Source organism: Varroa jacobsoni, unplaced genomic scaffold (assembly GCF_002532875.2).
Source record: "Varroa jacobsoni isolate VJ856 unplaced genomic scaffold, vjacob_1.0 scaffold_1170, whole genome shotgun sequence".
In the NCBI taxonomy this organism is placed as follows: Eukaryota; Metazoa; Arthropoda; class Arachnida; order Mesostigmata; family Varroidae; genus Varroa; species Varroa jacobsoni.
In genome coordinates this window covers 500,890-513,617 of record NW_019214072.1, presented here as the reverse complement: position 1 = coordinate 513,617, position 12,728 = coordinate 500,890, and the positions used below count along the sequence as shown (strand labels likewise).

The 12,728-nt window shown below is 35.5% G+C and overlaps 1 protein-coding gene across 3 annotated transcripts in view; it reads right to left on the bottom strand.

Moving 5' to 3' along the window:
* Window positions 1-5,572: 5,572 nt before the first annotated feature.
* LOC111267331 (motile sperm domain-containing protein 2) overlaps window positions 5,573-12,728 on the bottom strand; it is a 16,348-nt gene continuing 9,192 nt past the window's right edge. The window contains exons 4-7 of one of the 3 annotated variants that reach the window (XM_022845529.2): window positions 8,230-8,387; window positions 7,752-7,875; window positions 7,260-7,384; window positions 5,573-5,725 (exon numbers count right to left, since the gene is read on the bottom strand). In XM_022845529.2, the coding sequence (XP_022701264.1) occupies window positions 5,657-5,725; window positions 7,260-7,384; window positions 7,752-7,875; window positions 8,230-8,387 (476 nt within the window). In that variant the 3' untranslated portion in view covers window positions 5,573-5,656. The remainder of the gene's footprint in view (window positions 5,726-7,259; window positions 7,385-7,751; window positions 7,876-8,229; window positions 8,388-12,728) is intronic. The other 2 variants (XM_022845530.2, XM_022845531.2) reach the window with 2 other exon arrangements.

The window sequence follows — 12,728 nt, the reverse complement described above, 5'->3', positions numbered from 1 at the left end:
CTGTAATTGCAACATATTATTTGCCAACACATATTAGGGCAATTAACAGTTGAAAGACAATATATGAAACAGCGTTACGATTTTGAGTAGAGCGTGTTGTGTCACTATTTTAACATGTTGAACACCGCCAAAACGCTTAGAGCGCTGCAGAACCCTTCGTTAGAAGCAGGGATTTTAGCCTCAGCAGCTTAATGGCTTACTAAGGCTCAAGCCATTTGTGTTCATGTATCTATCAACTAACTATTACATTCTATTCTTACCTTACCTTAGAGGACTATTCTTTTTTAACTAATCATCAAGGTAATACGACCGCCTGGTGGCGCCATAACTACTCCAGCATACTAATAATTCTGTAGCAATTTACACAGGGTTTTCATTAGCTTATTAAAATGCACTAATATGCTTATTGTTTTTTATTGCACTTCCATTTTGTTTAGGCACTTTATTTGGATTTCAACAGAAAGGGTGCCTTATTCGATGGAATAATTCAAGGCGTGTAAATAGATGAGGTAGTAAATAGAACGAATCAGTAATACAACAACTTTTGAGCAACATTTTTGCAATGTGGCGCTGGTTCCTATCCCAGCTTGCAATTTCTACTGCAGTCACATCTATATCTGGGCGCTTGCGTCCTGTAATAGTTTTTTCTTCGGGTGAACTAGGGCGACGTGATAGCCTTTTAATTACTAGAGATGTTGGAAAAACTATATATCAAATCATTTATAACGCAGCCAAGTTTTGCTATTTTTGAGGTGATCGAATAGGAACCGGCATAAAAGTAAGTTTGAAAAGTAGACCAAATTACTCAATAATTTAGATAAACATATTTTCTTTAGGCTGTGAAAAGAATTATCTGTTAGCATTGGTTGAGCAATTTATCCTTAGACAGGGACACTGCCCGCTAGAATAGTAGACGTTTAAATATTTGGAAGAAATATATTGTACACGCGCTATATTATACACAAAGGTTACGCGATTTCTATATATTTTATTATATATTGTAACTATTATTTGCCTCTTTAGATATTAGCATAACGGTAATGTTCGTCTTAAGAACTTCTTTAACTTTGCGCTTGTTTTTTATTCATCTTAATAAACCTGCCAGCTACTTTTACAGTTTAGATTCCTTCAATCACCGAAGGTCATGAAATATACATATGCATACTTGATCTATTTTGTGCATGCCGCTATTGACCTTCGTAGAAAAAGCGATACATCTTTCAGAACTTCAAACTTTCGAATTTAGGGATTTACGATTAATTAAAAAATGGTATACGATACACTGCTACTCAAAGCAAAACTCTCGCATTAGGCACAACCTAAGTACATTTGTTCGTCAATTGCAGCTAGTTAAAAATTTATATTTAGCACATTTGAAAATTTTTAAAAACCTTAGCTATAATTTCCGCCACATCTATAATATAATATTATTAGAAGATCAACTAGATGCGATATCGACTATCGAAATCTCTAAGCGTTACTTCCTTCCACGATTTCCGCAAATTGGTTCTCCGCAAAATTCCTTTGATATGTAAAGAAATTTAAACGGGTTTTACAGAAAATATTTATAAAGATTGAGAAAAGTTAGGTGGCAAATTAGTGTCTTTTTGCATTTAGAAGGCTATTAGAATATGAACATCGAATTTTAAAAAATTCTGCCCCGAACCCAACTCTTTTCGGATTTCACCCTCACCTAAAGTTGGCATACTTTTGTTACCGTGGAAACTGTTTGGCATGATGCTCGTAGCAACGGTCGTGAAGACACCATTGTGGTACCAAATAATTTCATATAATTTGACAAAGCAAAAACATCGTTGCCAGTGTAGCAGTTTGGGTTAGAATTCATAAGCAACCAAATGTTTTTAAGAATGAAATAGCGAATTACCTAAGTTAAAAGGCGGATGGCAAAATGATTACTTGTGAAGTCAGGGTAGAAAAAACATCGACTAATAGACCGAAGCACTACGGCAACTACATATCCAGCCGCTGCGACCAGTTACCGGACCGAAATATCACTGGAGACGCGGTTATAATGATATCAATAACTATCTATAATATGTTTGAATAAAACCAGAGAGATGTTTCAATATCCGATATGTAGGAGAAAGTTCGTTCCACAGACCCTTGGTAGGTCGGGGTACCGATTATTATACCAATAAAAGAAGTCTTCATTCAAAAATAGGTTGAACAGCTGTAATCATCCCACTCGCGATAAAATACTAACCAAAAGCAAAACTTGAATTGTCATGGACTGTTCCTGGTATCTATGTAGCCGCTCTATACCACACTCACTCCGTAAACTGTTGGACCTTACTACAAGATAGTCAGACGTTAATCTATTATGAATCAGCCGCTTTGGAGTTTTCAGAGTAACTGTTTTGCGATCATTGATAGTTGCAGTTCGTGCAATGTTGCATGTAAATACTGCAGGAACATGCGGCATGAAAATGGAAAAATCTGCATGAGCTTTGTTGGACTTTTTGAGCGTCGTTGAATATTTAACGATAAACTATAGTGTATTTATCATACGAAATTTATCTGTCAAAGTCTGTTTTACATATTTCCATTATTAGATCTAGTGTAGTCTCTTCTTCAATCTTCCAGATCCTGATTTAGAGGTTACACTTTAATTCAGGCCAAGCTGTTCGACTTTGGAAAAGGACGCCAGTTTTAGTCTTACATCTATTGGATTTATAAGCGTGTTCCCTCGAAATCTATGAAAATCTACTCCAAGTAAGTGATCGCTACTTTTAGCTTGAGCTCATGTGATTGGTGCGTGCAGATTCCACTACAATTAAAAGTAGCATGTGGCCCTGACGTCGAAATTTCCCCTAGTAGATATTATTTCCTACAGCCATAATGTATAGGGCATTGAGAAAATTGCGTGTCGCAGACGATCAAGCATTTAGAAAATAACCTAAAGGTTTAGTATAAAAGCAAAAGTCGTTATTCTACCCAACTTGTCAAGTGGAGTCGCAACACTGCCATGAAAGCCCCATCAAGCTAGACCGCAGTATTTCAAACAAGCGACTAATCGAATGCGTAACGGCAATCCTGGACGTAAAACTTGAACACTGAGGACCCAGGCTGGTAGTACCTGGTCTATAGTTCAAATTGTGCTTCATGATATTAGCATCTGTTCACATCAATACAACATGGTCTGAAAAGCGAAACAAAACAGAGTTCGAGAAATGGTTAAATAGCTTTCAGTCTCCATTTAAATCTACTACAATTGAAAAATCTAAAGTGAGGGGGCCATCGGTCTGTACAGTGGTGCAATGTAACAGAGCTACTGGGGTGGAAAAAGGATGATATCGGTCCGGAACATCGGTCCATCCGCATCGAAAGCATATTCACTATTTTAATGCCATGAATGGCTAAAAGCTGAAAAAGAATTATCTCGATTTACTCTTCAAGTATTGCTCAGAGCTATTCTGTGGAACGTTTGCGTACCATCAGCAGACAGTTGCATACAGCAAACCTAATGGAGATTTTAGAACCAGGTTTCTTTCAGTAACTGTACCGGCATTTTGAGATCTGCTGAGCCCAGCTGCTCCGCACATTTACAGGTAGGCGTACGAGCGTCCACGATGAAAGTAAAAAACAACAATTTGCTTCTATTTTCTAAAAAGCATCATCGGCAGCCCGAGCGAGATGTGGCGGTACAAACTATATGAATTCCATGCAATAAATTGTATCTTCGTTTTTATATGTTGCTTGCCAAATACTATACTGTGCGATTAGCCATGTTTGGTCGACCAATTGTCTAAAACTTAGTTAGAAAGCCGTATTATGAGTTAAATACCTAAGCTTTAAATAATTTTTATTTAAATAATCATACTCCAAGCGGCTTCCTTGAGGAACAGATGCACCAGAAACAATTTAGACGCTATTAGTGTATATTTTAGATCGATAAGTGCCGATCGAATGCTTAAAAAAGAAAAACATGAAATAATCGTAATGATATTAATCCAAACAAATAAATATATTATTTGATATAACTGTGCTTATAACATGCATTTGTTTTTCTAGGAAAAGTATTTTGATAGTGGCCTGTGGGGAATTTTAGACAGTTTATTTTGCAAGCTACTTTTCAAGAACTGCTACCCACAATATTTAGAAGGCGACGCCTGAACAACAGCATGAACTTCTATGACAGATCACTACCTTCAGGTGCACACTATTTTTCCAAGATTCTCTGTCTACCCTTAGCAGGTATCGACGAAACCTTCTATGCAGTTTTTAGTCATTTCGTTGCGCATGACAGCGAAAAAATTATCTTCAGATTCCTTACATTATTTGCATTGTAGGAACACAGGTATAACGCTCTAAGCCATATCATATATAATAGTAATCCTCACATGTTTCGTGTGAGGATTCTTACCAACCATATATCTATTAAATTAGTTTTGTTAATTACATATATACTTTTTTTGTTGGTTACGATATTGATTGATAGTCGCGATTGTTCTTCCTGTGTAAACATTTTTCGTTCTCACCTCTGGGGGAATCTTTTTTCTTAGAATCTTAGAATCTTCTTAGAAATTTAATATATTTCATTGTTAAAATGAGTCAGTTTCCTGCTCCTTTTACTACTTTTCTCATTTAGTCCTGTAGAATGTGAAGCTAATTTTAATTAGTTTTCTATATAGGAAACTTTTTAACCACCTATGCCAGAGCCCGATAGATTTTAGTTCTTATGCCTATCTTAGTCTATGTGCTGTCAGTTTTCCAATGTGTCTCTCTCTCACTTTGAACTGGCCAAAACACGTGCGTACTGCCCATCACATTGAGTTTACTTAAAAATATACGCCAAAAGAACCAAGTAGCGATTAACGATGACATTTTTCAAAGTAAAACTCGTTAACTAACCGATCGGATTAACGCAGGGAAACAATCTTAGCAAACTACCCCTTTCAGCGGCAACCACCGACCCGGCAGAAGTGACTGCAATTTAATATACACAAGCTGGCGCATTGCCTAGTATAGTTTAGTAGGATTAATTTCTTTTTTGTCGAATCCTAGCCATACTGAACGCTGCATGAAAAAAGAAAGCAATAAAATTTTATTGAGGGGAGGTTCTTTGCCTAGACCATGTTAAGTGAAGTTCTACTAAATACATTCTGGGATCGCATATCAGCGTGCCTCGTCTTTTGATTTGCTCGATAAAAGGGCTCAAATGGGCCGAATGCTCACATTGTGTTGTTAGGATCAGTTAAAAAAATGTGGTTTTTCGCATGAAAATAGTGCAGATTTGGCGCTGCAAGAGAATACAAATCCCAGCACAGGCTACCATGCAAGTCGCTGATCTCCCGTTTTTCCAAATGCCGTTGCATGCCTGTAGTAGATATGAAAACTACCCACTCCATATTTAACCAAACTTTAAAGGTATATGCACTTACATATTTTGTACTTACGTTTCGATAAATATCTAAATCCGTAACATAAACGTACAAATAAGCACTATAATTGCTTGCCACTGTTACGGTAGCTGAAGAATAGCTGACGGAGTCTTTTTCTCAGTTAAACGTTAGGAAGCTCAGTTGTAACAAAATAAAAACAATGTTGGCGGTTATATGATATCCACAAAGCCTTTAGTTTTGAATTTGTCTATATAAAGTTTCACTAAGAATATTCGACTTAAACCGTAGAACGCTTAGTGAAGAGTTTTCAGCCATCCAGGCAGCGCGGATGAGTTTTTGTCATGTTGGTAGACATAGTCGCTCTGGGAAATCAAAACAAAAACGAAATAGAACACGTTATCATGTTTCAGTTACTGTGTGTAAAATATTAAGGTTTTTCGTTTTTTCCTTCTATTCCCTATCTAGCAACACTATTTTGAATTTTTAATCGAACAATAGGAGGGCCTCATCGCATTTCCTGAAGCTTTTTATTAAGCTTTAAGCATTAAGCTTTTTTTGCCATTATTGCCTTAGAAGTATTGAAAATATTTTTTTTATTTTATTTTTTTTCATTTCGTGTGGTTGGAACTTTATTTTCGAGGCAAGTGAGAGCTATATAGAAAGTTCAATTGGTGATTAATCATACAATATTAGACTAGTCCAGGGTGCGCGGTCCTAAAGAAAGTTTATTTAAGAGGATGAACAAGAAATTGATGATAAAGGGAGTCGATAAATAGGGGTGAATTATTAGAAGCAGATCGTGTTGGCGTAATCTTTATATATATATATAAACGAAACGATAGAACGATATAGAAACGATAGGTAAATATTTTGCTGAACGAAACACGATAGACTTTAAAAAAATGACTCTAATTTAGAAGCGCTTTTTTTAAGGACATTTATGCGCGTTTCTGGATCAGAATTAAAGCCATTTTCGAAGTGCGCAGTTGAAACGGGCCGTCAGGAACGCTTTTATACAAAAAGTTCAGCAAATTTATATTTGTAACTTTTCGATATCAATGAAAACTGTCGTCATGTATTTCAGATCTGGCTAGCAAGCTCTGTGCACAAGATGTGGAAGTAAACCCAAAAACATTTACTTAATTAAATTCAAAACATCAAAGCCTTTCAACTAAAAGAGAAAAAGATTTTAATCTATACTGTACATTTAGAACAAATAGGAATGCTCCCCTTTTTCTTAAGGCAAACGAAATGCAATAAATATATTGTAGGCCTTTCTATGCATTGACACTTCACTTTTTTGGACACTCAATAAAGCGAATTCCTATAAATAGGTTTTGTGACAGTGCTTAGCGCACAATGTTAACTTCTATTCGGACGGGCACCATGAAGTCTCAAAAAATAATTTGTGAGAAATGTTGCGACTTGCATCTTGCAAGCCGTGGTTTTGAAGAACTATAGAAATATCTTATGTCTATTTCATAATCATTCAAAAGAGTCATTGCGTAGCTCGTGAGACATATTTGCTTACTGATGGACCTGCACTACCCGTGTAATATATTTAAACCCGTGTAATACATTAAATAAACTTAAATAGAAAAGACTGAATAAGTTCGCATAATTTTAACTGAAAAAAGTGCGTTTCTTTAATATTTTGGTTTATGTACGTGGGGCTTGCTTGCAGCTAGTGTTTCTACTGGAACGAACGAATGTATTCGGTATTTAAAAGGGCCAAACAGACGAGACTTTTGTTTCTGCAAGTGCCCACTCTGATAGCATAGCAGATTTGCCTCAATGCCACGCAAAGAGCAACGTATATGGAAACAGCTTCAAGAGATAAAATGCCAGACATACGAAAGACAAACGTCACCCAAGGACGAAACTGTTACTACGTACTTGTCCTCCCATTGAACGTGGTAAGTTGTTTTCGTCAATGTATTTCCTAAGCGACTTTTTGTCGACAAACTTGATTCGATCAATGCCGTTTGCTGGTACCAGACGGCTGACAATTTTCCAGCACGCTGTTTAGAGAAAGAGATAGAAAACTTTTTTTAATTACATACCTATTCTTACTTTGTGTTTTGCTACAACCTATAGATAAGATACCAGTATTTTTTACGAGCATTTTTGTATGTTGGTTTTATTCCTTGTCCCTGGGATCTTCGATTCTCATTATACTTATATATGCAAGAATCATAATAATAGCTTCCGGTTCAATTGTGTTGAGATTAAAGATGTCGAGCATTGCTTCGAACCGCTAACTCGTTACACAAAACGAAATGCGCCTATAAGCATCCCTCAAACCAGACAAACTCCAACTCAGCCTATGAAATCATACGAAGTAATGTTCATACAAGTTATGTAAGTGTAATCAGCTAACTAACATACCATGTAATATAACTGGTAACTCATAGATGAGGACAAAGTCCAGACAATCAGGATAGTAGCTTTTGAAAAGCTTTATCAGGAACTTTACGTAGCCCATATGCTGGTTGATCGTAGAATGCAAAGACTGAAGTTAGAATTTGACGTTTACAACAAATAATTAGAAAATTTTAACCATTTATATAAAATCTTTCAATCTATGACAAAAACGAGCTACTCGGAAACTGAATTTATCGAGTTGCAACGAATTATACATAGAAGAAAACTCCTTCTCCCTGTGTCTAGTTCGTACCCATATAATATTGCATTGTTTGCCTAATAAAACTGGTATGGATAATACGAGGATATCGTAAGCGATGCTACTCGAAAACAACATATTAGGATAACAGTTTTGCTTACAAAAAGCTTAAAAAAACTTATCCTTTATACAACATAATTAATTCATCCGATGTTATTTTATCCTTACTGTTTACTCAATTACCAGATTCTCTTTCCTGGCCTTTGTGCAATCAAAGAGCAGTGTAACATTGCCCTTACGTCTTATAACTGCTTCTTCCAAAAACATCACTAGATATCGATGACACAGAGTCTCCTCTTGACTATCGAACGGTTCAAGAATGAGGTCCGCTCGGAAGATAACTGCAATAGACAAGAAGTTTAAATATATCATGATAGGTTGTACAAAAAGTATTGACCGTTTTTGGATCTAAATATTTTATGTTTAATTTTGAGATAATATAACGAAACTAAGTATGCGCGGTTTTGATCGATATGCCATGCTCTCTGGCAACTGGAGCTTCAGTGATTTCCGAACAAAAAACAAGTCATTTCTCTATTGAAATTAAATTACGTTTACTAAAGAAGTTCTACAGAGACCAAAATTAATGAGAGTTTAACGGTGCAGAGCCCTGGCTCTACGGTTTATATAAGAAAGTTTCCTATCCAAGTTCTCTCGATTCTTGCAAGTAGCTAAAAATATATGTAATATGGCATCGTCATGGTGGAAAATGACACCTTTTCTGGTTACCAATTCCAATCCATATTTTTCAATCGTTTTTAGAGATTAAAAAAGAGATTTTTAGAGATCAATCGATTTACCAACTCATAATGCATTACTCCTTTCAAATCCCATGAAACATCACCTTCTTTAACGTTAATGGGTTTCCCACAGGTTGTAGAACCTATTTTTTTCCCTTCACAGGTTATTGTCGTATATGATTAATTTTTCATTATCCGTGATCAACGGTTATAGAAATAACTTGATTTCGCTGCGGTTCAGTAGAACATCGCGAATGAAAATACGATAATTTTTCGTGATAATTCGTGTAACACTCAACCATCGAGCTTTCTTTTGGCGGTCAGCCTTCTTCAGATTTTAAAATTTCTGGAACGAAAGCTACAGAACCGTCTTTGAGCCGTTCTATCTAATAATGCGCCTTGACTATAAGTAGCATAAAATGTATATACATTTTTTGCGAGCTTGGGCAGCATTTGTGCCCTTATCGCAATAGGACTGCAAAATATAGCATCTTTTTGCAGAAATTTTGCTCCTATTTAAGCCGCTTTAGAATTAAAACATTTCAACAAATTTAACGCATCTACTAATGCCAAATCTCTAGCACAAATGACTTATTTACCTGAGATATATAGGAAAATGTTTTCAACAATCCAGTATAATTTTATAAGATGGTCAGGGAGTTGGACGGATATGATTGTCTAGCAAAGTATTATTATATTCAAGTCTGCAGCCAAATTAATTACGGTACTTGATAAAAAAAAAAGTTGGAATCGAGTTTAAAAAGTGAAATAAACTTTGATAGGAATGGTATGTTTCTGCTAAGAGTAACCAAAAACGCGCAAATGTGTTGTCCAGTATTATTTCTTTTGTGCTCGTGACCAACCTTTAATTGTCGGTAAGAAGGAGATTTTGTCTCACATCGGCAAACTTATATAAACTTGATTTTTAGGAAATGAGGCTTGACCCTAGTTACGAAATGGTGGGCTTGATTTTAACCGGAAAAGAAGAATGCCTGCCTTGACTTTATGCTAATTTTCCTCACCCCTATAGAAAGTTACTCTAATATCGCTCAAGATACGATTTGTATTTTAATTTTTTTTTTTTTACATTTAAATTTGAACATTAATTAGCTTGTTCGCAGTAGACCGAATAGAGCAGATGGAAATTTCCAAATCATACGTGTCTCATTTTAGCAGGACAGTTTTACGCAGAAAGACGCAGTAGTACGCAGAAAGAATGTTGGCGTTTCAAAGAAAACAAATGCATATCTAATAGTGTTCATGTGGGGAACTTTTATTTATCCAAAAACTATATGTTGTGAGATAAAAAAAAGGTTAAAATGATTTGACCGATCGATAATGTTTTCTTCCTATAAATCTTCACAGTGTAAAGCAGATGCGTAACTGCTTCCGTTATATCCCAAGTTAGCTGTGACCTAAGAAGATTAAGAAATCACTTAAACATAGCAAAGAAATACCTATGCTATCGACATCCTACGTTTAGGTTCTGCTTGACATAACCATATCTTATTAGTATTGTACAGGTATCATTAACATCACATCCATGTTATATTACTATTATAGACTATTAAATTGTTCCCCATGTACATAATTCATACATACCCCTGCTTCTGCCACTTTGTTCCGTCCACCGCCTAGCATTGCTTCTACACAACTCAGATTCACCTTCTAAAATTTAAATATTTTTTTTCTTCTATTTCCATTCCGTATTCGTCAGAAAAGACTTAAATGTAACACATATATTTGAAATAGTCTATGTACATCTTATATTAAATATATAAATAAATAAATAAATTCTATTAAATATTTTAATGGTAATGCTATTATACAGATCTGGGTTAAGAGTTTAACTAATTTAAAAAGAGGAACAGTTGTATTATATTAAGGTGCTCAAAAAATGCCGATGTAAAAACAAACGGAAACTGTACATATAAACTCAGCCAGTCCGACCATTTCGCAGCACCGATTATTAATAACGGCTTAAATATTTAGCATCCTCATACATACATTGTATTTTTTAGAGGATGTCAGACTTCGGCGCGCAGCTATAGCATTTCATAACGAGCCATTTTCGCCAGACTTCATGCTTCGAACAAACTGAACAGTCATAGTTATTTAGGCAAATTCGCATACTTCGTGTGCCGTTGAAGTCCTAAGGCCACTTTTGCATTGACGTCTTGGTCGAAACACTTCAGTGAAACAGTGGCTGTCAGGCAGATTACCTTCAAACAGTGTTAGAATGATGACCGATTATGCACCGCCCCGTGTCAAGCGAAGACCTCACTTTAGGTGAAGGACAGATATTTTTTAATAAATATCTGCAACCTATACCACCTAGCCACAAAACGCAACGAGCAATTCAAGAGAACAAATCTAAAAAGCAATGCGATTTTTGAAATGAGTGTTCATATCGCATGTACGAAAAATTGAAAAAAAAACTACAGTGACTATTGTCAATAAATAAGTTGATATTGCTAATATACACTTGTTGAGAATTATCGGAATGAGTCATAGTGGATAAGTAAGCTAAAAGAGCAGAATATGGAGGCACAGTTTGACAACAGCGCTTAAAGAGAGAGGGAAAAATGGCCAGGCATTCCGCTGGGTAAGAGATTGACGCGGGCTGGAGACGCATAATGAGCTACGGTGGGTCAATTCAACGACAAGTCTCTAAGGATACCGATGGATGTTAGAGAGCGGAACATTGATGTTTTCTGTTTTTGTAAGCACAATTGGTGATTTGGATAAATGATTAAAATGAGCTCGGCATAATCCTAAAGATCGCTCTGTTGTCTAGCCAAAGTTCATTATGTATTAAAGTGTATATTTGAGACAATGAAATTAAATTTTGGCTGTACTAGTTATAGAAGTTTCTTCTTCTGATTTTAACTGACATATGATGGGTTATGTATGATACATAATAGAACCGCTTTGTACATATACCTTCGACTTTAGGAAACTAGAAACATGTCACCTATTGCGGCTACTGAAGTCAACTCGCTGTGTCTTTCTTTGTTTCTCTCTGAGTTTATCATCATCTACGAAGAGCTCCTAGACCTCATTGTGATACTGCTAGCCGTCAGTCTGCTTTTAAAATGCGGATCGTGAAGACAATTATGCTTATGTAGAAAATTACTTTTCACTTTAGTAGATATTACTAATGCCAAACGTAAACTACTTTAGACAAGCGTTGCAGGTTACAGATTCATATGAGACACATAGAGTGAGGTAATTTTACGCACAGACAATTAGTTGATATATCAAAATTTCTTGCGGTTATAAATCTAAAAAGCCATCAGCTAGATACACAGTTTCGTCGTAATACGCGACGATACATGACTTAAACAATTTACCTCGTCCGCCTGTCCCCGTCTATGCTTACTAGTTGATTCCTCTATTTATTAAAGGTAAATCTAACCGATCTTCTAACGTGATGACCGTTACAATATAAAATTAGAATTCATTCTTGTAGTCATAGTAAAAATCACTTGGTGACTTCCAAGCGCTTTTCCAGAGTCCTGAATCTGAAGGATAATAACTGCAATATATATTTTTAGCTGCTCTTCACTGAGATTAAGAAGTTATTTAATTGAACTACAGAAAAAAACACATAATAATTTTGTTACGATGTGAGGCGTTGTCTCACAACCTCTCATCAATTAGATTATCTTGCACTAGTAGGACGATTGTAAGCTCTACCTCTCCATATACATCCGCATTAAGAAATTTAACACATTCTAACATGTTTAACGAAAAACATTATTTAAGTCCACCCATATTGTTATTAAATTATACATTAAAAATTATAGGTTTAATATATATTATATATTAAAAACAATAGGGTAGCAAAAATTACTTGCATTCTTCATTAAATGAATAATAATAATGACTTCTTTATGCTTACTTAAAATTGGAAATATTTACACATGACATAAACTTGCA